We start from the raw sequence: 27,154 nt of genomic DNA, 5'->3' as shown, positions 1-27,154 counted from the left end.
GAACATTATTCTTTTGTATATTTTCTTGAATCTAACCGTGTAGATGAAGCATTGAGAGATCCGGATTGGGTGAATCATATGCATGAAGAATTAAATAATTTCACCCGGAATCAAGTTTGGGATTTAGTTGAGAGGCCCAAGAATTATAATGTCATTGGCACTAAATGGGTCTTTAGAAACAAGCAAAATGAAGATGGAATGGTTGTGAGAAACAAGGCAAGATTGGTGGCTCAAGACTTCACTCAAGTCGAAGGTTTGGATTTTGGTGAAACTTTTGCTCTCGTTGCTAGATTAGAAGCTATTAGAATTTTATTAGCTTATGCTTGCTCTCACAACATAAAACTTTTTCAAATGGATGTGAAAAGTGCTTTCTTGAATGGCAAGATTAGTGAACTTGTTTTTGTTGAGCAACCTCCCGATTTTGAAGATCCCAAGAAGTCTAATCATGTATACAAGCTCTCTATGGTCTTAAGCAAGCTCCACGAGTTTGGTATGAAAGGTTGAGGGACTTTCTTATTTCTAAGGGTTTCAAAATTAGTAAGGTTGACACTACCTTATTCACTAAAGCAATTGGTAAGGATTTATTTGTTTGTCAAATTTATGTTGATGATATTATCTTTGGTTCAACTAATCCAAGTTTTCGTGAGGAATTTGGTGAAATGATGTCTAGGGAGTTTGAGATGTCCATGATTGGTGAATTGAGTTTCTTTCTTGGACTTCAAATCAAGCAACTCAAGGAAGGCACCTTTGTGTGTCAATCAAAATATGTGAAGGATATCTTGAAGAAATTTGGTATGGAAGATGCAAAACCAATCAAGACTCCTATAGCCACTAATGGGCATCTCGACCTAGATGAGGGAGGTAACCCGGTTCACCAAAAGCTTTACCATTCTATGATTGGTAGTTTACTTTATTTGACCGCATCTAGGCCCGACATCATGTTTAGTGTTTGCATGTGTGCACGATTTCAAGCCGCACCTAGATAATTGCATTTGACCGCCGTCAAAAGGATCTTGAGATACTTGAAATATACTTCTAATATTGGCTTATGGTATCCCAAGGGTGCTCATTTTGATTTGGTTGGATTCTCGGATTCGGATTATGCGGGGTGCAAGGTTGATAGGAAGAGCACTTCCGGTGGTTGTCAATTTCTTGGAAGGTCTCTTGTTTCTTGGTCTTCAAAGAAATAAAATTCCGTGGCTCTTTCAACTGCCGAAGCGGAATATATTTCGGCCGGAAGTTGTTGTGCACAATTGTTATGGATGAAGCAAACTCTTCTTGACTATGGTGTGAAATTTGATGGAATTCTCTTGTTGTGTGTTAATGAAAGTGCCGTGAAGATTTATACTAATCCGGTTCAACATTCAAGAACCAAGCATATTGATATCCACCATTATTTTTTTAGAGATCATGTAAACAAAGGTGACATCAAGATTGATGGAATTGGCACGAATGATCAATTAGCCGATATATTTACCAAGCCAATGGATGAATCTCGGTTTTGCAAGTTAAGAAATGAGTTAAATTTCATTGACTTCTCAAATGTGCCTTGAAAATTAGCACATGTGGCATATGGTTCTTTCATGCATTCTTTGTTTCTTTTTTCTGAATTTTTGAGGCATTTTTGAGCCATTTATGAGTTTTCATGATTTTACTCAATTTATTTTTGAATTCTTGTTGTAACTTGCTCATATGAGTCTTTGGAAGGTTTTCATGCAAGATTTGAGATTTTTAGATTTTTATATGAGCAATGATCCCAAATTGAAGTTGGAATTGAGAAAGTTGGCAAAATTCTGGGTTGTCTGAAATTTGGTACAGCGGACGGTCCGCGGGTAAGAGGCGGACAGTCCGCCGTTCATGAGATTTGTTCACCAGAGGCTCTGCAGAGAGTTCTCAACCGCAAAATTACACTACGGACGGTCCACCAAAGTACCGCGGACGGTCCGCTTATCATCGGTTCATCCGGCAAACTTCGGATACACCGGTGGTTTGCTACTGAGCAAGGCGAGGACGGTCCGCCGTAGGTCCGCAAACAGTCCGCCGGTGTTGGGAAGAATTTACCAGAAGCAGTTTCAGTCGGCTGTTAGATCAAATTTTTCAGAGGCGGACGGTCCGCTCCAAGGGTCGCGGACAGTCCGCTCCTGCGCAAAGCAGTGGGGTCAGCCAGAATTGACTTATATAGAAGGGTCCCTTTCCTTTTCCCCCACCAACCCGCACCAAACCTCGAAAAGCTCTCTCTCTTTCTCTCTCAAGCACGTGGTGGAGACTTCAAGGTCAAGGCTTTTTGGCGTGGTTCCCGGATGGTCCGAGCACATCCCCGGACTCTTCTCAAGATTCTACATCATGTCCTCTCGGTATTTTGACGAATCCCTAACTCTTGTTCTTGGATTTCTTCATTGGAAAGAGTTAGGGTTAGGTGCTCCGATCTATTTTTTTACCATGGATTCTTGAAAATACTTGGGGGATCTTGTTCCTAGTGATGATGAGATGCTATGGTTAAAATTTGGTTGGTGGATTTGAATCAAAACTCAAACAGTGGGTGAATCAAAGTTGGGGGCGATTCTTGTGTTCCTGCGCAGAACTGATGGGTCGCGGACGGTCCGCCTGCTGACCGCGGATGGTCCGCCATTGTGGTTCAGTGGACCGTGGACAGTCCGCGTTCAGAAGTGCGGACGGTCCGCCAGTGTCAGATTTTTTCAGTTGGTTGCTGAATTGACATATATCATAATGGATTGGTTCTATTACTTTAGTAATTGTTCTTATTGTTAATTCTTGATCTCAGGCCACCCCGGAAGACACTCAAGGCCACTACTTCCAAAATCAAGAAGGCTGTGTCTTCCAAAAGGCAAAGAGACAGTGATGACTGTGATGATGTGGACTACGCTCCCAATCTCAGTGAGATGGCTGCAACATCTTCAGTGGGTAATGTTGGTGATGAATCTTCAGAGGAAGAGACTGAGGAAGTTGATGATGATGTTACAGATCTGATGGGGCTAGATCTTCCTAGCCAACAGTAGACTGCATAGAGCTATGCCAATGCTAGATCAGTGAATCAGTTCAACTTGCCTCGGGACATCAACATCCTCTTCTTCAAAACTGAGGTACAAAAAGATGCTTACTTTGGTCATCTAGTTAAGAAGAATGTATTCAAACATCAGACCATTGACCTAGGCTATATGTGATCACAACAGGTCATGTCTAATCTAGTGGATAGATTTGAGCAAATGGGGTTAGGAAATTTTCTGCAGCATAAGTGTGATTGGAATGAAATAGTCATACGTCAGTTCTATGCCACCCTAGAGATCAATAAGGTTGAAGAAACATTTTGGTGGACAACTAGGAAGAGAACCTATTATGCTACATTTGCACAGTTTGCTGAGGCTAATCAGCTGGATTATGATTTCATCACTAGTTAGCAAAGTATGAATGTTGTGTTAGAAAACCCTTTAGATGAGAATGACTACCCCATGTACTATGAGCCTACACATCTGGGTATTACTAGAAGCTTTGGGGGAATTCAGGGTCTGAGGCATCATCTTGCTGTGATTAATAAGATTGCCAGAGTCAGTTTCATGCCTAAGAGTGGCACACAAAGACAAAATCAGAGGTTATTATTGGAATGTTATCTCTCATGTGATGAACGGCAACAGAATTAATGTCATTGCACTCATCATGGATCAGCTAGCAGATCTGAGACTCAACATGGAGATGAACCTTTACTTTGCTCCAGACATCATGTCAATCATCAAGGCCAAGACCTCTTTTAGAGGCATCTGTGAGTGCAAGCACACTCCTTTTAGGCCATTCAAGAATGACAATACTTTTCTTTTGAGGTCTTTTACTCCTTTCCCTGGAGATGATATGGATGCTGAAGCACAGGGGCAGGATGGTGCTGATGATAGTGATGATGATGCTCACATGGGAGCAGCTGCAGTTCAGCATGCCATGCCACCACCACATCCTCTAGTACAGCAGCAGTGGGCTCCTCCAGCTGGCTATTTTGACCCTTACTTTGCATCCATGCAGGAGAGCATGTCCTCTCAGATTGCGGGGTTGGCTAGTCAGATGCAGAGTCAGATGAACCTCAACTTCTAGAACATACAGCAGCAGATGTTCCAGCCCATGATGGCTCAGATGCAGGGGGTTCAGGAGAGTTTACATTCAGACATAGCAGCTCTTGACGCTCGCTTTGAGGATTTGCCTTCTTTTGAGCAGTTTGAGCAACTTGAGCAGAGGCAGCAGCATCTAGAGCAGAGCTTTGACACTTTCAACACAGCCTTCACCGGTTTTTCTGACCACTTCTACTCAGTGTTTCCGGCTCCAGTGCCACCTCCAAAGTTCTACCCGCACCAGCCGTTCTACCTACCACCACCTCCTCCACCGCTGATGGATTGACCTTCTTGGCAATTGATGCCAAAGGGGGAGAAGGAGCTTTGGAGTGCTTGGATCTAGGGGGAGCTCATGGACTTCACATGGAGATCATTCGTTTTCGGCTTCCGCTTGCTACTCGTGTTTATTTGTGTTGAACAATTGCATTACATGTTTATGATTTGTGTCTTGCATGAACTCGGTTTGTGATTTGTGTTTGGATTTGAACATTTGGTTTGTAATGTGTGATGAACTATGTTGATTTGTATTACTCTTATCAACTTATGTTCATCTTGTGGTTGTGAGGTTGTGCTAACCAAGCTAAATTTCATATCATATATATATTTTGTATCTTGTATGCCTCGATTTCCACTTGTAGGGGAAACTCCGTCAAAATTTTCAAATATATATATGTGCTCTCGGTATTCATTCAAATTTATAAGCACATATCAAGGGGGAGTTTTTTCTACTCATCGAACTTAGGTGAAGTTATTCATAACATATTCTGAAATTTTCAAGAAAAATGGGTAAGTTCTTCCAAATCTCAATTCCAAGTCCAGCTTATGCCTAGAGTATAAAGTTGACTTGAACACTCTTATCACTCCAAAATTTAGTGTTGTCATCAATTACCAAAAAAGGGGAGATTGAAAGCATCTAGGCCCCTAATTTGAGTTTTGGTAATTAATGACAACAATTTGTGGATTAACAATTTCATTCGAGATAATGAGCATAGGTTGATCCACATATGAAAGGGATTTGGTTGTGAACGTGTGAAGTTTGGAGATGATATGCAAATCTTGGGCTCAAGGCAAAGGTATAAAATAGGGCTTTTCTATTTTACCGGTCACAAGGCGTTTAGTGGATGAAAAGTGACTGGATTTGTTGGATAGATAGCAGTACTATCAAGAGGGGTTGTGTACTCGTGCTTGATGGGTCTTTAGTGCCATTTTGCTCAAAATATCTAGGTGCATGCATGAGGGCTAACGACGCTTTGACTAGTTTTGAAAAAGAACAAGTTTGAGAGCTGACTACACAAGCACGGACAGTCCACTCCCTGGGGAGCGGACGGTCCGCACCCGTACCAGAGAGCATGTTTGGCTCTGTTGGAAATTAGATGTGACTGGCGGACAGTTCGGCCCTGGTGGGCGGACGGTCCGCTGCTCTAACTCAAATTGTACCAGAGAGGGTGTTTTCTCTGGTTGAGGCGATGATCTGTTCGGCGGACGGTCCGCCCCTGGGATGAGGACGGTCCGCCAGCTATTTGACAAATTGTATCAGAGACATTGTTGTCTCTGGTGGTTTTCAAGGATGAAAGGCGGACGCTCCGCCCCTGGGGCGTGGACGGTCCGCCAGCTAATTTTAATGTTGTACCAGAGACTATGTTCGTCTCTGGTGGTGTGGAACACATAACTGCGGACAATCCGCCATTGGGGAGCGGACAGTCCGCCAGGGCTGTAACGGCTAGTTCTGACACACATTAAATGCACTCTGACTCACTGGCTTATAACGGCGGACAGTCCGATTTTTTAACCGCGGACGGTCCGCGACTTCGCAGAAAAGAGAGTAACGGCTAGTTTTTGAAGGGTTGTCTATATATATACCCAATGCCCAGCCATTGGGTCACTCTCTTGGCCATTTGGACTGCATACTTGACACTATAGAGCTAAGGCATCCCTCTCTCACACACACTTGCTTAGAGATTGCATTCTTGAGCGTGTGAGGGCTTCCTAGTGCATTGCATCAAGAGTTTGAGCTTTGTGGCACTAGAGAAACTTCAAGCAAGCGTCATCGACTTGTTACTCTTGGGAGTTGCCGCTCCCTAGACGGCTTGGAGAAGAGAATTTCGTGGAGCTCCTCCAAGTAGATTGTTGAGGAGCCCCGAAGTTGGTTGTGAGAGGTCTTGTGCTCACCTCACCGGAGTGGTGAAGAGCAACACTAGTGGAATCGAGGTGTGGAGCGGTTCCTTGATTCAAGCCAGCTCAAGATCAAGAGGTTCTTGATAGAGGAGCGGTTGATTCTTGGAATCCACGTCAACGTGGATTAGGGGTGACCGGCAAGTCATCGACACCACGGGATAAATTCGTGTGTCAAGCTTGGTTACCTCTCTTGCTCTCTTTAATTCTTGTTTTTACTTTGAGCAATTTACTTTACTAGAGCTTGATTTGTATCTTGTCACCCTAGGTTGCAAACCTAACTAGAAATAGTAGTAGCATGACATAGGGCTTTTCTTTGTTTCTAATTAAATTTCTCTAGTGTTGTTGGTTTTAGATTTTAAACCGCCTATTCACCCCCTCTAGTCGGTGTTCTTGATCCTACAGAGATGCACTACTACAAAATTGCATTAACCGAGATGTTTCTAAAAGGCCTAAGAGGCGGGTAGGAAAAATAACCACCGCGGTCAATGCCCAGTATTAATTGAGGCGGTTATCTTTTATTAACCGAGACAGTTACGACAACCGCCTCGCAAAATAAATTAACTGAGGCGGGCGTTTTAACTCAACCGCCTCGGTAAATCAGGCCCAACCCGCTGGCCCAAGAAAACCCAATTGCGAGCACATCTATATATACTAGACTTAGTTTTTTCAACCTCCCTCACCCCCTCCTTCCTCAGCCGACAGCGTCGCCCGTCCTCCAGGCCCTCCTCCCTCTCCTCGCCCAGACCCGGCAGCGCCGCCCTCCACCACGCCCTCCTCGCCCCGCCCGATGCGGAGCTCGCGCCTGCGGTGGCAGGCCGAGCTTGCTCCCCCGGTGGCATTGCTCGCGCACTGCCGTGGCGGAGCGGCGGCGCAGAACTCCCAGTCATGGGCAAAGGCGGCGGCGGCGCGGAACTCCTCCACGACCTCCTCGCCCTCCTCCACACTCTCCTCCCTCTCCTCGCCCAGATCCGTCGGCGGTGCCCTCCTCCACGCCCTTCTCCCTCTCCCCACCCAGATCTGGCGGCAGGCCGAGCCTGGGCGTGGTGCGGAGCTCAGGTGCGGCCCTCGGCGGCGGTGCGGACGGCGGATCAGGGGCCGGCAAGGCCGGATCCACCGCCGGCGAGGGCGGATCTAGGGCCGGCGAGTCCGAATCCAGCGGGGAGGCCGGATCTGGCAACGTGGAGGTGGATTCAGCGGCGGCAACCCGTGGATGGACTCGGTGGGCTCGTGGATGGGCACGATGGGCTTATCCATGGTTTTTTTATTTTTTCGATTTACCGAGGCGGACAACAGGAACCGCCTCGGAAAAAGTCACATGTACCGTGATGGTGGCTCCGAGGCGGTTGGTGTTGTCCGCCTCAAAAAATCGTTTTCAACTACCTCGGAAAACCTTTTTTGTAGTAGTGCTGGCAGCGGGCGATGGGGTTGGCGGCGGTGCAACGAGGCTACCGGCGGCGCAAGTCAGCTCGGCTGCGGTGGCAGTGGTGGGAATGGAGGAGACAAGGGAGGGGCTGTATTAGGTGTTGGTGGAGATGATCCAACGGATGTGGATGCTCGCACGAATATTAAACCATGGACCCCCTCAGGTATATGTCTAGCAGCGAGCCAGCGAGCAAGACTAGCATTGCGTCTCGCCATCTGCTTATTCCTGCTCAGACTTTCCCATCTTCTTATTTTTCCTAGCGGGATTGACGGAGATAGGATGCGGGCAGCAATGTGACGGCGCGTTGGCGCCGATGGCTGATCACACCATGACGGGCTCCCGCGTCCATGGGCCCGAGCCTGCGCAAGGAGGATTTGTTCTATCCTGCCTCTGCGTAAAAGCATCTCCAGTAGTTCCCTAGTAATCCTTCCCCAATAACTGGTATTATGAGATGTCCCAATAGCAATTTTAGAATTATTGGAAGAGTTGCTTTTGCAGTCTCTAAATACAACGAACATACTGGGAGAGGATGAACCCTTCCTTTATTTGAGGGAAGAAAAGGAGATGTACTGAAGAACTGCCGGCAAATCAACCGGCACCAGCGCAGCTGTGCAGGCAAGCACCAGGCAGCTAGCAAGGCAGCAACCGGAGGTTGGATGTTTTTACCTAAGCCTCCAGTGGTCACCCGATTGAGATAGATGGTATTATTTTTAGGGACTACCTCTAACCCGATTCAAAGCCAAACGATAACATTCAGATTACATAGAGAGAGCAAATCATCGTTAGAAAGAGCCCCATTTTTTTGTTGTTTCGCCTTAGGCCCTCAAATCTCAGGACCGCCCTGCTTACATATATGCTATGTCTAGATATATAGCAAAATCTATAAATCTAAATTTGTCAAAACTATGTACAATTTGAAATGGAGATTAGAATCTGGCTTTTAAAGATCCGACCCTTAGATTATCTAGGCTAAATTTTAAGACTCTTTGCCATCCCCCACCTGTTTCATCACACTACTACAATAATTTTAGCCGAGGCGGGCATTTTAGATTAACCATGCGGTCGACGCGGACATTTTAGATTAACCAGGCGGGCATCCAAAACACCTCTGACCCAAGGTTACGATTAATCGAACCTTTTCTGAGACATTTTGAATGCTTGCCTTGGTTAATAAAATAAAAAAACAAAAAACTCCAGCAAGCAGGTCGATGGGACCCGTTGAGCCGACGAGGCCCGCCAAACCCATCCAAGCGCCGCCGGCCTCCCTACGCTACCACTGGCTGGATCAGGCCTCCCTATGCGCGCCACAGGTGAAGGGGAGAGGTGCGGCCAACACTGGTGAAGGGGAGAGGTGCGCCGCCGCCGTGGCCGCCTGATCCGGCCTCCCTGCGCTGCCACCGGCCAGATCCGGCCGCCCTACACCACCACCGGCGAAGGGGAGAGGTGAGGCCGAAGCTGGCGAAGGGGAGAGATGCACGGCGTGGCTGTCAGATCTGGCCTCCCTGCACCATCACTAGCCAGATCCGGGCGCCCTGTGCTGCCACCGGTGAAGGGGAGAGGTGAGGCCGACGCTTGCCTGTCAGATCCATCATCCTTGGATTTTTTATTTTTAACCTTTTTTAAAGAATATTTTATGTTTAACCCTTATCGGGTTTTATTTGTGCGACATAGCCCATTTGGTCGCGCCACGCCCACTGGCACGGCGGGTAGCCTCTGTCGCGCCACATGCGTTGGCGCGACAGGGTCGCCACGCTGGTGTGCCGAGCCAGCGGTGCGCCAGGGCGATGCTGATGTGGCCCAGCCTGTAGCGCCACATGCACTGGCGCGACAAGGCTGTCGCGCCATGCGGGCTGGCGTGACAAGGCCAATGTCCTCGGCCCGTGCCAGCCCCTTCTCCCCCACCCTCCCTTTCTTTCCTCAGACAGCCCGACCCGAGCGCCGCCAAGGAGACTGCCGCTGCCCGCCGCCCCCAGATCCCCCCCAGATCCGGCATTTGGTGGGGGGAAATGTTCCCCACCCTTCCCCGAAGGTATTGCCCCTATTTTTTCCTTTCACCATGTACATTAGTAGTTATTAGTGATTCTTGGTGATTAGGGTTTGGTTCTTGATTTGAGAAATAATGTTGTAGTTGATATTGTACTCATGATTAGAGGTTTAGATGATACGTAGATGGTACTCTGCTCACGATTTCGACGTGAGGTAGTACGTGCATGCATCGATTAATATGAATTCTAGGATTGAGTGGTGGGAATGTTAATTTGGATTTCATTCATGGATAATAGGCACCATGGAAAATTCTTTGTGTAGTTGCTTTCTTTGTATAAGTGATGAAGGTACAAAGATTTGTTTTTGTTGTAGATGGACGAATTAGTTCGAGTTTTTCACGGTGATATGCTTAAGGAAAATGGAGAGTTCGAGTATATGATAGAGGATATCGAACTGTTTGATAGTCCTCCATTGTTAAAGGATTTGGTAGACCAGGTGGTTTCAAAATATTCATGTGGAATTGATGAAATATCTCCGAGGGGCAGATTTGATTGTGGTAAAGTTAGAGCACATTATGTTTTGTTGACATTAGAATCGGATATGCATTGGAGAAAGTACAAGGATATAGTAGCTCGTGCAAATGTGGTTTGTTTGGAGGTGGTTGTTGAAATAACCCGTATAACAAGATCAGAAGAACCAGTTGGAAGAGTAGATGAAATTCCATTTTCTATTGAGAATATGACTCAAGAGTCAACCTTTGTAGAAGATGTCCCAAATCCCACTTGTGATCCTTCTTTTGTTTCGGATTATGATATGGCCATCGCTTCCGATCATTTCGACAATGATACCTTCGAGGAGCAGGATGACACGGATGCTGCAGATGATGATGATATTTCTTTAGTTCGGAGGACAATGAATACGATAGTAGTGATGATGATGATGAAAACACCGGGGAAGAAGAACTGGAGGGTAATGTTGTTCAGGCCCAAGTAGAGCATCAAAATTATGGGGGCGATGGATCCAACACAATTGATGAGGAAATAGTTGGAGATGAGGATTGTAGAGATGGGTCAATGGGTAGGGCTGTTAATAACGATGATCAATGATATAGTTATACTGCCGAAGAGTTGCGCATGCTGAAGCTAGCCCACGTTGAAGTCCCTGCGGTTTCAAATGCTAAGGACCTTAGCAGGATCCATTGAGCTATTTGTGACTCAACTATTTTTGAAAGTGAGTGTGCAATTGATAGTGACAGTATAGAGATTCGCAAAGGCATGAAGTTTAATTCCCTTCCAGAGTTGCAGTTTTTCTTGGCTGATTATGCAGTGCATCATCATCGACCATTTAATGTGGTTCATTCGGACAAGAGGGTACGCTACGATGTGCTCTGCAAGTAGGGATGCCTTTGGGGTGTTTGGGCACGTATTGTTAGGGGAACTGGTCAGTGGAAGATCACCAATGTAAGAGAGCCTCAGACATGTGCATCCTCGAAGCCGAAGCAAGTTCATGCACAGTGCACCGCACATTACCTCGCTCATCGGATTCTTGGTATTGTTCAGAAGGATAGCGACACATCAGTTCCTTCCCTTATGGAGTCGATTTTTGCCAAAAATTTTTACCGGGTGAAGTACTCAAAAGCATGGCGTGCAAAACAACATGCTATAGCTCTATTATGGGGAGATTGACTAGAGTCATATGCCAGGGTGCCCCGGGTGGAGATTGGCTAGATTTCCAAAGCACTTTTGTTCTGCCCAATTCAAACATTAGCTCATACCGGCCTTGAAACCACTCCCAATCACATGTCCTTCTCTCCTGACAAATAATTGGCAGGCAAACATTCAAAAATGTTAATATATCAACAACTAGCAGAATCATATGGAGTTTCAACTTTTTGGTTAATATACGAACCCAATACTCTCCGTAGCTATTGCCATAGTAATATCCATAGCCAAGCTCAGAAAGAACTACACCTTTTGTGGCTAGAATACTACACTTGCAACGACGATTAGGAGTAGTCGTACATGGCCAAGGCTTCTTGCCACTCTCAAAATCTCGCACTTCCTCCTCTGTGGGCCAATGCGATCTAGGACCATAAATATACTCATTGAAGTCACATGCCGGCCATCCATCCTGCATGACACATAACATTAGCCACATAATGACAGCAAAATTAAAGAATCAATGCTACATTACATGTCACTTACTCTAGTCTTTACCGAGCATCTAAAATAGGGATTGAACTTTGGAGGGACACCAATATTGGGCCTCTGAAGTTTGGCATGAACACCACAATGACATTTGGGAGGATTGTTCACACGATATATAGCAGTTTCTTGCTTCTCTTCCTCTGTCATAGGTGCTAGATTTGGTGGGGGAGGCACCCATCGTCTAAACTCATTGTACGGCCATGACTCCGTGGGATAATAAGAGAACAGCCGGATTCTAGGGTCGAACTTATCCGGACCATCGATCCACTGGAAGAAAAAGCAGTGGCAAGGATTCAATAGATCATTCCACCTGCATATGTAGAATGCTCTACCGGCAGTCTTGGGATGCCTCGATTGCTTCACTAATAACTACAAATGTGCATGGCTAGCGGAAGAGAAAATAGGAGCAATACCTTCGGGGAAAGGTGGAGAACGTTTCTCCCACTTTTCCTCCCTCAAAACACTAGATTGGGGGGGGGGATTGGGTGGAGGTTGGGTCGCGGAGGAGGAGGGAAACAGTGGGAGGGTGGGGGAGAAGGGGGCCGGCGCGGGCCCAGGTCATTGGCTTTGATAGCACTGTCGCGCCACATGCGTTGGCGCTACAGGGTCGCCACATCATCGCCGCCCTGGCGCACCGCTGGCTCGCTTGGCCAGCGTGGCCCTACTGTCGCGCCACTGCATGTGGCGCGACGGAGGCTACCCGTCGAGCCAGTGGGCATGGCATGACCAAACGGGCTATGTCATGCAAATAAAACTCGATACGAGTTAAACATAAACTATTCTTAAAAAAAGGTTAAATATAAAAAAATTCCCGCCACCGGCGGGATCCACCCGCCTCGCGCCGCCACTGGTGGGAGATGCACCGCTGATTACGGAGGTGCGGGCCATGCCGCCCGGTCGCTACTGCGGAGGGAGGGCGCTCGCACTGGTGGGGATGGCATGCTCGGCCATGCACCGTCGGAGGTGAGGAGGGGCGCCGTCGGAGGGAGGGAGAGGGAGGGAGGAGTCGGCCAAGTGAGGAGAGGGAGGGAGTGCAGCGCTGGTTGGGAGAAAGGGAGTGAGGGTGAGCAGTGGAAACCCTAATTCTGCTATTTATTTACTGAGCACTATATCGGATCGATTATGGGCTGTCTAGACTCTAAGCCTAGGCTATTATTAACTGAGGTGAGCATTTTAAGAGTGCGCACTTCAGTTAATCGATCTTGAAACCATCTCGGTTAATAAAATTTGACCGCCTCGGTTAATGCTAGGTATTAACCGAGGTGGTTGAAAATTCTGCCCGCTTTGAAGCGGTTTTCAAAAGATCACGTTTAATATTTTTTTTCAGTAGTGTCATCTATTGTTATCCGTTCATCAGTTCCCTCTCCGCGACCCGCCGCTGTCTCTTGGGTCCTTGTGGCCAGGCTCCTCTCTTCGTACGCAGTCGTGCCATGGGCTTCACGCAGGCAAGCGTGCGCGGCAACCAGCAGCCAAGCACGGCGCGCGGCCACGACGACCCTGAGAGGCCCCGATGAGGGTCTGCACTCCGCCAAATTCAAGTTCTGCTTGCTAGTGATTTGAGATTGAGCTTCTATCTGTTCCCGTGACTCCGTGATTTCTTCAGATGAAACTTTCAACTGAGAGTCGGGTGCATTAGTTTAACATGGTACTGATACTGTTTCATGGCCTTGCTTCTTAGTTTCCCAATATAAAGTTTGTATCCTAATTGTGATTTCTCTTCTACCTTTTTCAGTTAAAATCCCATATGGTGGTAGGGATGGTGCCTGGACTGTGGTTCTCTTAGATAATTCTGAGAAACAGGGAGAGGACGGAACGGTGCTCCATTATTATTGATTAAAGTTCTGAAGGTTTGCCATCCATAAAACTTCTCACCACAAGATTCCAAAGTTTGTTCATCATCATAAGTATAAGAAGGCTACTATGCAGCAGTTTTACACGCCGATGGCCGTCCTTTTATTGCTTGGCTTCTTTATCCACCTCAATGTTGTTGCTCAGCCCTCTGCTGTAGCTCCCCCAAGCTCTTGGAGAGTTTCAACTATGCAGATGCAGCACATTATAGACATGGACAACGGATCTAGTATCCTTCCCATTCTTAGCCACAGAATCATGTCCTATACAACTTATTTTGGCTTCTATACCATAGATGGTCATTCATTCGTTCTCTCTATTGTGATTTTTGGCACCCAAGCTTCAGTCATCTGGTCTGCCAACCCTGACAATCCTGTAAACCATGACGCGATCTTATCATCTTAAGCTTCACCAAGGAAGGGGATTTGCTCCTCCACTATGGTAATGGCACCATGGTGTGGTCCGCGGCCACAAAAAGCAAGTCCGTCGCTGCTATGGACCTTGATGTTTCTGGGAACCTTGTGCTTATCAATACAGATAACTCCTCTGTTTGGCAGTCGTTTGACCACCCAACTGATACATTGGTAATGGGGCAGTCACTTTGCACGGGAATGAACCTCAGTGTCATGACCTCGGACACAAAATGGCCATCTGGCAGGGTTTATCTTTCTGCACAGTGGAATGGGTTGTTATACAGTTTCCAACCAGCAAGATATACAAGGTTGTTTGAAACTGATACATCATCGCTTTGTTCTGACTTTCGCAATGGTAGCTTTGGGTTACTAGAAAACATGTTCTCCCTACCCTTGGCAAGATCATTACAATTTATGAGACTGGAGCCTGATGGGCATTTGAGGCTCTACGAGATGCAAGGAGTTGGCCAGGGCAATCTGATGGTATTTGATGTATTAAGCCCAAAGATGAACTTTTGCGATTATCCAATGGCCTGCGGAGATTATGGTGTCTGCAGCGAAGGACAATGTTCTTGTCCTAGTTTGAGCAACTTTAAGTTCCAAAATGAACGGCTACTGAGCGCTGGATGCAAACCCTTAAGTAGCACTTCCTGCAACCAAGCGCAGCAATACCACCAGTTAATACAAGTCAACAATGTTTCTTACTTCAGTAAGAGTGCATTCACGTTATTAGCCATTTCAGCCCCTGAAAATGTTTGCAAGCAGTCATGCTTAATTGCTTGCGATTGCAAAGCAGTGGTTTTCCAAAAGAATGTTTACGGTATTGATGGTGGTTACTGCTTGTTGGTATCGGAGGACATGACAATATCATTTGCAGATGATTCATCAGATCACTTTTCTGTATTTGTAAAGATACAAGGTAATCACTCAGAAAAGAGGAGAATAAGGATTAGTGTTGTTAGTTCAATTGCTGGATTTTGTCTGATATCTATCTTAGTTTGCGTGGCTCTATGGAAGAAATACAAGAAAGACAAGGAAGCACCCTTTGATGTCATACCTGGAATACCAAAGCGTTTCTCGTTGGATCAGTTAGAAGTTGCTACTGGCCACTTCTCCATAAAGCTCGGAGGTGGTGGCTTTGGGTCCGTATTCAAAGGCAAGATAGGCGAGCAAACTATTGCTGTCAAACGCTTGGAGGGTCTCGAGCAAGGAATGGAAGAGTTCTTAGCAGAGGTCAAGACAATTGGCAGAATCCATCACTTTAATCTCATAAGGTTAGTAGGCTTCTGTGCAGAGAAATCACATAAGCTTCTTGTCTATGAATACTTGTCCAATGGCTCGTTAGACAAATGGATCTTTCCCAAAAGTACAGTCTTCACTCTCTCTTGGAAAACTAGACGTGATATCATCTTGTGCATTGCTAGGGGTCTGTCTTAATTCCATGAAGAATGCGAGCAAAAGATTGCTCATCTAGACATCAAGCCACAGAACATTCTCTTGGATGACAATTTCAGTGCTAAGGTCTCAGACTTTGGACTCTCGAAAATGATAAACAGGGATCAAAGCAAAGTTATGACTCGAATGCGAGGAACGCGTGGATATCTTGCACCTGAATGGCTGGGCTCAAAAATTACAGAGAAGGCTGACATCTACAGCTTTGGGATTGTGATGGCCGAGATCATCTGTGGTCGAGAAAATTTGGATGAATCACAGCCCGAAGATAGCATCCATTTGATAAGCCTGCTTCAAGAGAAGGCAAGGATAGGCCAGTTGTCTGATTTGGTGGACATTAGCAGCAATGACATGAGATTACATATGCAAGAGGTCGTGGAAGTGATGAAGCTTGCAATGTGGTGCTTGCAGGTTGATAGCAGCAGACGACCCTTAATGTCAACAATCGCCAAGGTGTTGGAAGGTGTGATGAGCATGGAGGCTATACCTGACTGCACTTTGGTCCTTAATTTTCCATCGAACAATACCGTGGGATCAGGTTCTTCTTATGTTCCTTCTGAGTCACATTTATCAGGGCCTAGGTGATACAATAACTGTTTGCCTCTGCTTCGTGCGCGCGCGCATGTGTGTGTGCGTGTGTGTGTGTTTCACGTTTGCAACAAGGTGTTTCCATGTTTGACGTGAGCTTCAGAGTGATAAGGTCACAACACTAGGGCTTCACAATGCTGGCACTATCTAAATCCATGTTTAGCAGAGCTTCAGATTTTGAGACGTTTCCTCTGAAAATGTTACAACCCAACGATTGATGACCCTTATATCAACATGGACAGGCAAAAAGGGCAAATGTGTTCTTGCTTAAGTAGCACATCTTCTGATCCAGGCATCTTTTACTGCCTTTTACCAAATTACTATCAAAATTAGCATCGATCTTTTTGTCAGAAACCAGTTTAATTGATGATCTTGCGACTTGCCAGCGCAAGTAGCACTTTTATTTTTTTTTCTCTGATGAGTACTGTATTCGTGAGTTGTGACCTATATTACGGAAACTACTGAAACCTGAACAAGTGCTGCTCATGTCTGTGCAAAGTGCACTAATGAATCCAGACGAGCTACTACTAAATTTGGCAGTGGAGTTACGCATGGATCGGATGTCATCATTCTAATTCGCTAAGGCTTACCAGTTCATCAGAGATGGACCTTCGTGATCCCCGCAGAAGGGCAGCGCGGTGGCCTTCGGCAAACCAGAGAAAAAGACCTCTTGCTGCCTGCAGCTCGCTCGCCGAGTGCTCTGCTCGCTCACAGCCTGATCTATGCAAATCTCCTCGCATCTACTAATCTCTGCCTGTAAATGTCCTGTTACATCTTTGGCTCGAGAACCTCCAGGACTAATGTACACTTTTTGGCAGTTGTCAATGGAATGAAAAAACAGAGGTTGTGGATGATGATGGTTCTTTGAATGTGAAATATTTTTTTTGTTAGTGTGTGGAGGGGAGCCAAGGATTTTGGCAAACATGAAATGCAGAGCAACTAAGAGACTTCACCTTTTTTAACTCAGAAACTGTGCGGGAAAATCCTACGTGTATTTTATTAATACAAAAAGGCTGAACAAATGTGAGGAAAAGGTAAAAGTACAGATAAACAGTGTGTGCTGAGAAGGCAGAGAAAATTTAAAAATGAACCTCATTTCATCTAGAGATTTCCGCTAGCAGTGGCATATACCTTGACAAATCAACAGCACGGCAGCACTAGACCTTTACTTAAAATAACCTGATGGTCATGGCATCACCCTGGTGCTCAAGGGCTCAGATATTGCTGGTGGAGGTAGGGAAGGGCACCAAGCCACCAAAGGCGGCAGCACATTTATGATGGCATCCAATTTCATCCCCAATCTTTAGTTGCTCTCCATAAAGCGCATCAATGAAGCAAAACTATTAACCGTGCTGGAACTAAAACAATAAAAGTAAGGCAAAAAATGGCCCACAAAGCAGACAAATGGTAAAATAGTTACATCCTCAATCAAATATCCATTGAAGATTCTTAGACGAAGACAAAATGGATTCCTGACTAACGTCACACATCATGTAAAACGATTTTCATCTAGTAGCGAGGAATCACAAACATCAGGTGGCAACTTGGTGCCCAATCTTATGAGATGTCTAAATGTAGGTGATTAAATTAGATAAATAGAAGTTTTGATGGACTTTCAGAAATTGAAAACTTTCAGCTAGTTCCTATAAAATAAAAAACTTTACATAAACATCAGAGACCCAAAACCTTTAAAGAGCTTCACATACGAGACTACAACAATATTATTAAATTTCAAATCAGCTTCCAGATGTTATAAAAAGTATTCTGATATATACAGTTTCCTTTGATTTTTTTTTCATAAAATCAAGGCAATGCTCTAGTTTATTTTGAATGATTTTGAAACGTATATGATTTCCAATTTACCTACAGCAATGCAAGTATGTTCAACTAGCAAACGGGAAAGAAGACTGCATACAGCAGGAGAATTCCTAGCTGAATAACACAAATCCAAAGAAAATGATAGTGCAGCAGGTAAGCGACCAGCAAAACAGTGAATGATGTGCATAAAGATTTCGTAAAAAATCCACTTTGATTCAAAGAGTTAAACATATAAAACTTTTGCAAAAGCAAGGTTGTAACATGTACATGTAGATCATATCAAGGATTGGACATACATTATTACCACATCATGTGTCCTACGATAGGAGAGCATAAATATATATTCATTGATATCAAACATTTGAAAGCACCGTAGTACCATTAAAAGGATGATAATAGAAAATAGAACTGGCTAATGGAGATATGATGCTAGAAAGTTACCCAGTAGCCCCTAACTCAAGGGTTAGCAGATGTAGAGGCTCCGAGACGCCGAGCTAGCAGCTCCAAATCAACTATCGTCACTCTAGGAATATGGGAGATAAGGTTCCGGTCATCCCCGACTTCTTCCTCGTAACGCTTGGTCAGGCCACGACAGCCAAAAATGAACAGTTCTTGGAGAGCTGTAAGACATTTAATGGACTGGGGCAGGGATTCAAGGGCAGGACATTTTGTGATCTGTAGCTGCCGGAGGGAGGTGAGGCTGCCAATGCTCGTAGGTAGTTGCCTCATGTCAGGGCAGCCATGAATGCCCAAGAACTCCAGTCCACTGAAGTGCTGCAAAACTTCCCAAACCGGTGATGAGACCATCACTCCATCTAGTCTCAGTTCCTTGAGATGAGGAACCACCCCAAGCGCGCTACAGGAAGATGAGGATTTGTCCACATCTGGTTTTAGAGGACAAGAGAACAAACTACTTGAGGACAGCAAGTTCTCGTTGCTTCTTTCCACTGTCAACTTCTCCAAACATGGTGGCAAATAGGGCTTCACATACAATTTCGGGCAGAGCTTTACAGCTAAATTGGTGAGCATGGGGAAACAGTACTGAACTCCCTCTTCTCCCTGCCCAGTTTCCAAACAACTTGTAATCCACAGCTCTTCCAAATTAGGCATTCCGGTCAACGTTAAATTCTTCATTGAAGGCAACTCCACAAGTCCTTGGAGACTCTTCAAGTTCGGCAATAATTCCAGTGATAGTTCGATTAGCCAAAGGAATTGTGATGGGCTTGTTTGCTTTGACATAATAGCCTCCAAACACGAAGAATTGCGTTGCTTCCTCATCCAACATGGCAAATAGGGACCTTGATAACCAATAATTTGTAAGAAATCAATTCCTGATGGTGGTTCAAGAGAGTCCAGCACATCCAGGTCTTGTTCAATATCTGACGCTAATTCTTCCTCCATTTCGCATCGAGACCAGTTCAATATCAATGACCGTAAGTTTTTCTTCTTCAGACAAGCCTTCTTGCAGCCAGCTGGATCTTTTATGTATTTGAGGTTCTGAATTCTCAACCAACCACTAATCATATCAAGGTTTTCAAGTTCTGATATCCTCGCATCATCTCCACCACTGCCAACAACAAACAGGCCCAACCATCTTAAACGAGTCAGCTGTCCAAATCCTGATGGTATGCAACGAAGTTTCAAACAACCATTTATGTTCAAAACTTCGAGCCTCCTTAAGTTTTCTATACCTTTAGGCAACTCCACTAGGTTCATGCAGTATTCAAGCTCTATACATTCTAGAGTACCAATCAATGTGACCCATTGAGGTAGTAAGGTAATGCTGGTCCTGGAAAGATTGAGGTTGCGCAATGTATGACAGGAAAATGTTCTTGGAAGATCACGGAGACAGTGACAACCAGATAAATTAATTCTCTCTATGTTCCTAAGCTTCCCAATAAATTCTTGCACCTGGCGGTACACACATGAACAGTTGACAATATCAAGTACCCTTAAGTTTTCAATATTACCTATGTTATTGGGTATCTCAATGAGCTTGTAACAGGAATAGAGCTGCAAGATTCGGAGATCTTGACAATCACCAATAGATTGAGGTAGACTCTTAAGGTCAGTAACCATCAATAACTCTAGAGTTCTCAGCTTCTTAAGCTTTCCAATAGACTCAGGTAACCCTGTAAAGCCTTTGCAATGCATAACATGAAGTGTCTGCAAGTTCCAACAGCCTGAGATAGATTCTGGAAGTTCCATGCAACTAACATTACACATTCTTAGGTAACTAAGAAATTCAAACTTCAGTATGAACAGTGGAAGTGGTGTATCAATTGTATAATCCAGAACAACACTACGGATATTGCAACACTTCTTAATTGGTTTGTCAAAAGAAGGATTACCACCGGAGACATAAAGAGCATGGACCTTGTCAAATAACCTCCTACAAATCTTCTCAGTAGATGAAGTCAAACATAAATATCGACATCTGAGAATACAATTTGGTGTCATATTCTTCTGTGGAGATGTCACTACTTCATGCTGTAAAATTTGTCGAGTGAGGTCATGAATCAGGTCATGCATCTTGTATACTAGTCGATAAGTACAGAAATTTGTCGGCGCATCTTGAAGAAAGCAGAGTTTTGTAAGAGAGTCAAAGTAAGCGCTTCCAATATCTTCTGGCAGCTCATCATTCATTGGATTGATGAATCTATGGGCTATCCATTGGGCAATCAAGTGGTCTTTTGTGATTTCATAGCCTTTCGGAAATAAAGAGCAAAATGTAAAGCATTGCTTCAAATGATCTGGCAAGTGATAGTAGCTCAATTTCAAGGATGCAAACACTCTGTCTTTTATGTTATCAACATTCCATAAGTTACTTTCTTTTATGGCCCTCCAAGTATTTATTTCCCTCCTGTCATTGAGGACACCTCCAAGAGTTTTGATTGCTAGTGGCACCCCACCACATTTATTCACAATCTCTTTTCCAACTTGTATAAACTCAGAGTCCAAATCTTCCTCCACCAACCCAGAATTCTCGAGAAACAAGTTCCAACTCTCAACCTCTGATAAGAATTCCAAGTTGAATATATGCCTAGATTTTGCTGCTTCTGCAACCTTTTGATCTCGAGTAGTTATCAGAATCTTGCTTCCAAGTGTTCCACAGTTTACATGAACCATGAATTGTCCCCAGTCAAGAAGGTCATCATGCCAAGCATCATCCAGGATAAGAAGAAATTTCTTGCCACTCAATTTGTTTGAAATCGCACGGACCATGTACTGTTGGGCTTGAAGGTCTGACTTTTGCTCAAAGATAGCTTCAAAAAGCTTGCCAATAAGTTTTTCCACATCAAATTCTTCAGACACATGGACCCAAAATATTGTATCTTTGAAGTGCTTCTTTATCTTTTCATCATGGCAGATGTGTTTGGCCAACGTAGTTTTTCCAGACCCACCTAACCCGACAATAGAAACTATCCACACATTCTCTTCATTGGATTTTATAAGCTTAGATATGATGCCATCCTTCTCCAGATTCCTTATGGGTATTTTTGATTGTTCAACATTGCCCAACAAGGACAACTCCCCATGTGTCCTCTTTGTACTCTGAAGATGTTGATAAGAAGGCAAATTATTCACTATAGTACTGACATCTTTTCTTTGCTTCACAATCTCAGAGAATCTCTGCTTGATTGCCTTGATCTTATTGGCCATCTTGTATCGAAACAGAAACAGCTTTGGTTTCGCACAGAAACAATCAGTTCTAGAATACTTTACATCATTCCTTCCTATCTTGTATTTCTCAGCCTCTATGTAGACTTCATTTAGTAAATCATCAATATCATAAGCAACAAATTTCAATTTTATAACCCATCGACATGATGGGTCACTCTCTATTGCTCTGTCATGAACTGTGAACAGCCAGCTTGTAATCTCCGCAAGAATATCCTGGAGCTCGTAGAGGTCTTTTGTTACACCCATTATGGAGGCGAATTCACTAGCAATCAATAGAACTAACTTGTTGGCTGCAACCTTCAACAGCCCAGATGCTAAAGCTGCCTCTACTCCGGTCATATTTCAAAAACTTCTCTTGTCAAGTTCCTGTGGATGAAATTGCAACGAATAGTTATGTTGAATTTTACGAGTGAGAACTGATTCTTCGGTTGCATTGCTAATGTACAGACATTATGTTAAGGTAGATCTAGGGATAGCACGAAGAACCTGTTCGTCGCCCTCCCTTTGGAGGCTCTGACTACTTTTAGGGTTCTTCTTGCCTGTCTCTAATTGATACATGATAGTCTCTTTTATAGAGACGACTGACTTGACCCCTAAGCAATATCCTAACCGAATCAATCTAACTTATCTCTTTCCTAACAAACACATCTAATCCTTATTCCCGGCACTGTTCACGCGGTACTGTTCGCGCGGTACAGTACCGCGTGGGCCCTGGACCGGCTCCGCTTGCCATAACACTACTCCACCCTTCCAAGACAGCTCGTCCTCGAGCTATGGTGGGTGGTGGTAGCTGCAGCAGAGAAGCAGAGGGGATGCCACGGCAAAGATGATGTCGAGGTTGCTGTTCAGGCCACCTGTGGCCCATGTTCTCCTTCGGAACGTTCACCAGCATGTGCTCGAGCGCTTCATCGGCGCTAGACATCACCAAGGTGTCCAGAAAGCAGAGGACGCCTTCGCGAATGCTGATGGCAAAGTCGTCATCGGCCTTGCCGTAGATGCGGTAGGAGGTCGCCGTCGATGCCGATGCGGGCGACGAAGGGAGCAGGTGAGGCGGCACAGCCAACAACGAGGAGGCGCGCCCACCGAAGCTGAAGACAGGGCCGCGCTTGCCGTAGTGGGCACGGCCGTAGGCGCCGGCGCGGACTGGGTCGCCGGGGCCACGGCAGGCGATGGAGACGCCAAAGCCGAGGCCGCTCGTGGCGCTGGAGAACCTTCGATGGGCGGTAGCAGGTGGATGAACAGCCGCGGACGGGTGCAGGCGCGCACGGACGCACGGGCGGCTGCAGACGGGCGGAGGTGCGCGCGGACGTCGTGCTGGCGGCCGCGGACGGAGGTGCGCGAATGACACGCGGGCGGCCACTGATGGAGGTGCGCGGACGGGCACCGCGCGACGAGCGCGGATAGGCGCGTACAGCCACGGACGGGGGCGCAACAAGCGGGGACGGATCCACCGTGATGGGAGATGGACGCCACGGCGGACGGGGCAGCCATATCCGCGACGGGCGGATACCCTGCTGATGAGGATGCGCGCCGATGGGGGAGGTTTCGCCAGGCGACGATGGACTGGCGGCGACGAATCCATGATGGGTAGGGGCTGCTGTTCCCCGAGCAGATCGACAACGCCGGCCGACGCAGCTGGTGTCGCCGGTGGCAGCGGCGTCAGAGACGTCGGCGGAGCTCCTGGCGCCACCGGTGGAGCAGCGGGGGATGGCGGTAACGGCGTCCGTGGTGCAGGGGGCGACGAAGACGAATCCGTGCGTGGCGCGGCGTAACCCGGAGGCGAGGCCACGCGTGGCGCAGGCGTGGGCGCCATGACCCCGCGGGGCACGGCGTGCAGCGTGGATGGTGGAGGCACCGGCGGCTGCGGCGGAGGGGAAGGCGCCGGCGGAGTCGCTGGCGTCGCCTGCGGCGGAGTAGATGGCGCCGGCGGGTCCACAGGCGGTACTGGTGTGGGAGGCGCCGGCATGGGAAGCGTCGATGTCGGGGGTGATGCAGGGGCAGGCACCCTTGTCGTTGTGGCCGTAGTGGGTGCCGGTGAGGATGCGCACATGGAGTCGAGCTTGGCGAAGATCTCGGCGACGATGGAAGATGCAGTCGCAGGCCGCGCTGATGTTGGTTCGGCGGCCGGTGCAAACTTGCGGCTGATGGCGGCAACAAATCCTGCCCACGAAGGAACGCCAATGTTCCTCTCCACCCAGCAGTACCACTCATATGCGCTGCCCTTCAATTTGAAAGAAGCAATCCATACCTTCTCATCTTCTACTGTCTCCCATGCGTCGAAGCACAGGTTGCAACGGTGCAACCACTGCAAGGGATCAGAACTCCCATCAAAGGCAGGGATGCAGAGTTTGTGGGCGATCGTGGGGGCTGCCATGGACGAATTGCTGTAGATGCAATCTGGACGTGGTGCTGGATTGGGTTTAGGGGTGGGAGTTGGGTGGGATTTATGGTGGTGGCGGCTGAAATGGATGGTGTCGCAAGATCGAAGGCTCTGAATACCAAATGTTAAGGTAGATCTAGGGATAGCACGAAGAACCTGTTCGTCGCCCTCCCTTTGGAGGCTCTGACTACTTTTAGGGTTCTTCTTGCCTGTCTCTAATTGATACATGATAGTCTCTTTTATAGAGACGACTGACTTGACCCCTAAGCAATATCCTAACCGAATCAATCTAACTTATCTCTTTCCTAACAAACACATCTAATCCTTATTCCCGGCACTGTTCACGCGGTACTGTTCGCGCGGTACAGTACCGCGTGGGCCCTGGACCGGCTCCGCTTGCCATAACACATTAACTGTGAACTCGAGAATAAAGTTATGCTAGAACTGTCTGGATATTATGTTTCACATACTTACCTTGTGAGATCACTGGTTCACTACTTTGGGGAATCACTAATGGTATCCCTTCTACCATGTAGTTATTTGTTAACTAATTTAATTGACACGATCACGTGCAGGACAGCAAGAGCACATATTTGAGCATACAGGGAAAGATGAGCATACCAAAGAACGCAGAACGCAGAACTTTATCTGATTATGGGATGAAAACTTCGAATATGTATGGACGCTCACTGACAAGATTCAGAAGACCACAAAAATCACTTGGTTGCCAAGAAAACCATGGGAGAAAACGGGAGAGAGATGTGCAGAGCTATTCATCAGACAGTGTGCTGGATCAAATCAGGTACCTTGAGTTTCAGGTCGGATCAGCTTCTTTCTCCTAGTCCACAACTCCAAACATGGCACTGAGTTTCATCATGCTTGAACTATCACAGAACTTCTGGGTTCAGGATGCAGAACTGAAGAAGGTAGGTGCTGCAGCTTAGCAAAATGGCAGAGGTATGGTGCCTGTGGCAGCTCCAGTGGCTATGACAGCCACTTGTGTCCTATGATATGTGAGGAAGATGCGTTGAACAACTCTTAGCACAAAGAGACACTTCCTTAGCAAAAGAAAAAGTCTAGTCAATAATGATAAAGGAAGGCAAAGTGAAACTTCCTGCCGAGCTAAAGTTCAAGACAAAAGCACTCCTCTTGCTAGTCTAGTCAATGATGATAAAGGCAAAGCGAAACTTCCTGCAAAGCTAAATTTAAAGACCCTGCCATCAGAATGGTAGGGCCAGAGAACCACCTCCATGACAAAAGCACTCCTCTTGCTAGTACAAGTTGACGACAGAAAGCAGAGTAGTGGACGATCCATGGGTCCACTTGTCTAAACATGTCAGAAAAGTTGAACACAATGATCAACAATGGCCGCTGTGGCCAGATCCGCTGAACCGAACATTTCATCGAGCAGGCAGAATGCGAGTCTCACCTCCTAGCATCACCTGGGACCTACATTAGCTCTTAGCCCTGCCGCTGCATAAATAAGTTTATTAGGCTCTACATTGTACAAGCTATATTGTCAGGAGAAAGATGGCACCCCAAGCAGCTTGAGCAAAACAAAGTAACTTTGGCGCCGAGCACTGACTCTTCTCCCTATATTATAATAGCAAAAGAAGTGAATTGGAACAGGCCAAAACACCATGATAGTATTGCAAGATCCTGATGAGGTTCAGAACGGACTGCCGTAAAGACAAACTGAGACCATTGTAGAACCATTACCTCCATCCTCTTGGTGCCTACACTGATGGTTGACGACGTAGCCGAACTCCTCTGCTGGACCTACTTCCATCATCCGTCGGCGCTGGCGACTCGCTGGATGGGCGTGGGACCTCCGTTCCAGAGGCCGACAGGCGCACAGGTACGCGTGTCCTGATGCGCCGGCGGAGAGGACAGCACGTGCTGCGTCGTTTTGGGGGCATTCCGTCGAACAGGCGATGGGCGCCGGTGCTCGCAGCTGGTGCGTAGGGTGGGGCACGAGATGCGAAAGAACATCAATGGGAGATAGAGAAAGGGGACAAAAAGTTCTCAAACCTTCACCACACCATGCTCTTCGGGGAGCACCGGTGCTCCGTCGTCCATTCGCCAGTGGGCAGTGGCCACCGACGCCGGGAACAGAAGAAGGGAGAAGACCTGGCATCGAGCATCCAACTGCCTTAACTAGCTGGGCCAGTTTCTCTCAAAAACAAGTTTGGTTGGGCCAGTAGGCTTGTCTCTCTTCTTCTCTAAAGGAAACTATTTAAACGGACCTAACGATAGCTTTTGAGAGGGCTTCACGATTCAGGCCTCACAAAAAAAAAAAAAGGGCCGCACGATTTGGAAATCTGGCGCTCATAGTTTTCAGTACAAGATTCTATTACAAATTGTACAGGTCATCAGTTGACCTTCAGATCCATCATTAGCTCTTGTTGTAGAACGGAATGATGGTGTAGACAGTCTGCAGTATAGGGTAGCGAGGAGCAGGATGATGGCAGCTACGAGGGAGATAAACACCCAGGGGTTTCTTAGGCCGGTTTCGTAATGTAACCCAGTCCTTTTTGTTTATTGATAAATTTTGACGCGAGGAGCCGAGGATCCTTGTATTCTAGAATAAAGAGAGAATACACCGTCATCCTGCAATTTTTGATGCGAGGATCCTCACAAGCTGCTATTAAGGCAGGTGGTTTCTAATTTTTTGATGCGAGGATCCTTGAATTAAGACAAGGGTGTTATAAGTGGTCTCAGCTATTATCAAAGCATCACTATATTCAGATCGGACGAGTCGAAACTAAGCAGAAAAGATAAAGAGGGGGCCAAAGCTCAACATAATAACCTTCGAGTGAGACTGAGAGCAAGCTTAATGAGCAAGAGAGTAAATGGATAAAAGTCATCTGCTCTAGTCACTAGGGCTCTATTTATAGGACGGGGTACCTGTTATTTATATATATTCTATTGGTGGGGTCGAATATTAAGGTACCTAGAATTTACAAAGGAGTCCTTAGAACTTACAAATAGGTCCCTAGATGCTGTAACTAAGTTCCTAGACCCTATAAATATGCCCTCGGACTCCTATTTCGGACCTCTTTTGTGTGCAA

The 27,154-nt window shown here is 46.3% G+C and overlaps 2 protein-coding genes and 1 pseudogene across 12 annotated transcripts; 2 read left to right on the top strand and 1 right to left on the bottom strand.

Moving 5' to 3' along the window:
* Positions 1–13,705: 13,705 nt before the first annotated feature.
* LOC120643893 (putative disease resistance protein RGA4) lies at positions 13,706–26,280 on the bottom strand. Of its 11 annotated transcripts, XR_005663237.1 has the most exons (5): positions 24,890–26,280; positions 24,705–24,772; positions 17,333–22,069; positions 16,792–16,955; positions 13,866–14,811 (listed from the first exon to the last, which is right to left on the bottom strand). XR_005663237.1 is itself a non-coding variant. In XM_039920403.1 (4 exons), exon 3 carries the CDS (start codon positions 22,040–22,042, stop codon positions 18,476–18,478), a length of 3,567 nt encoding a protein of 1,188 aa, XP_039776337.1. In that variant the 5' UTR covers positions 22,043–22,069; positions 24,705–24,772; positions 24,890–26,280; the 3' UTR covers positions 13,706–14,811; positions 18,461–18,475. The 11 variants fall into 11 exon arrangements, 9 of the variants coding, with proteins under 9 accessions (XP_039776337.1, XP_039776335.1, XP_039776333.1 ...); XM_039920403.1 differs by lacking the exon at positions 16,792–16,955 and having other exon boundaries at positions 13,706–14,811; positions 18,461–22,069; XR_005663238.1 differs by lacking the exon at positions 16,792–16,955.
* Positions 13,787–16,610, top strand: LOC120643895 (annotated as a pseudogene).
* LOC120645423 (PE-PGRS family protein PE_PGRS16-like) lies at positions 23,515–24,093 on the top strand. The gene has a single exon (XM_039922207.1). It carries the CDS (start codon positions 23,515–23,517, stop codon positions 24,091–24,093), a length of 579 nt encoding a protein of 192 aa, XP_039778141.1.
* Positions 26,281–27,154: the final 874 nt, after the last annotated feature.

Source organism: Panicum virgatum, chromosome 8K (genome assembly GCF_016808335.1).
Source record: "Panicum virgatum strain AP13 chromosome 8K, P.virgatum_v5, whole genome shotgun sequence".
Taxonomy (NCBI): domain Eukaryota; kingdom Viridiplantae; phylum Streptophyta; class Magnoliopsida; order Poales; family Poaceae; genus Panicum; species Panicum virgatum.
Note: the sequence above shows the minus strand (reverse complement) of the source record. Positions and strands in the feature narration are given on the sequence as shown.

Coding starts and splice junctions, on each gene's coding strand:
- LOC120643893 (XM_039920403.1), bottom strand. CDS start 22,042: ATGACCGGAGTAGAGGCAGCTTTAGCATCTGGGCTGTTGAAGGTTGCA.
- LOC120645423 (XM_039922207.1), top strand. CDS start 23,515: ATGACCCCGCGGGGCACGGCGTGCAGCGTGGATGGTGGAGGCACCGGC.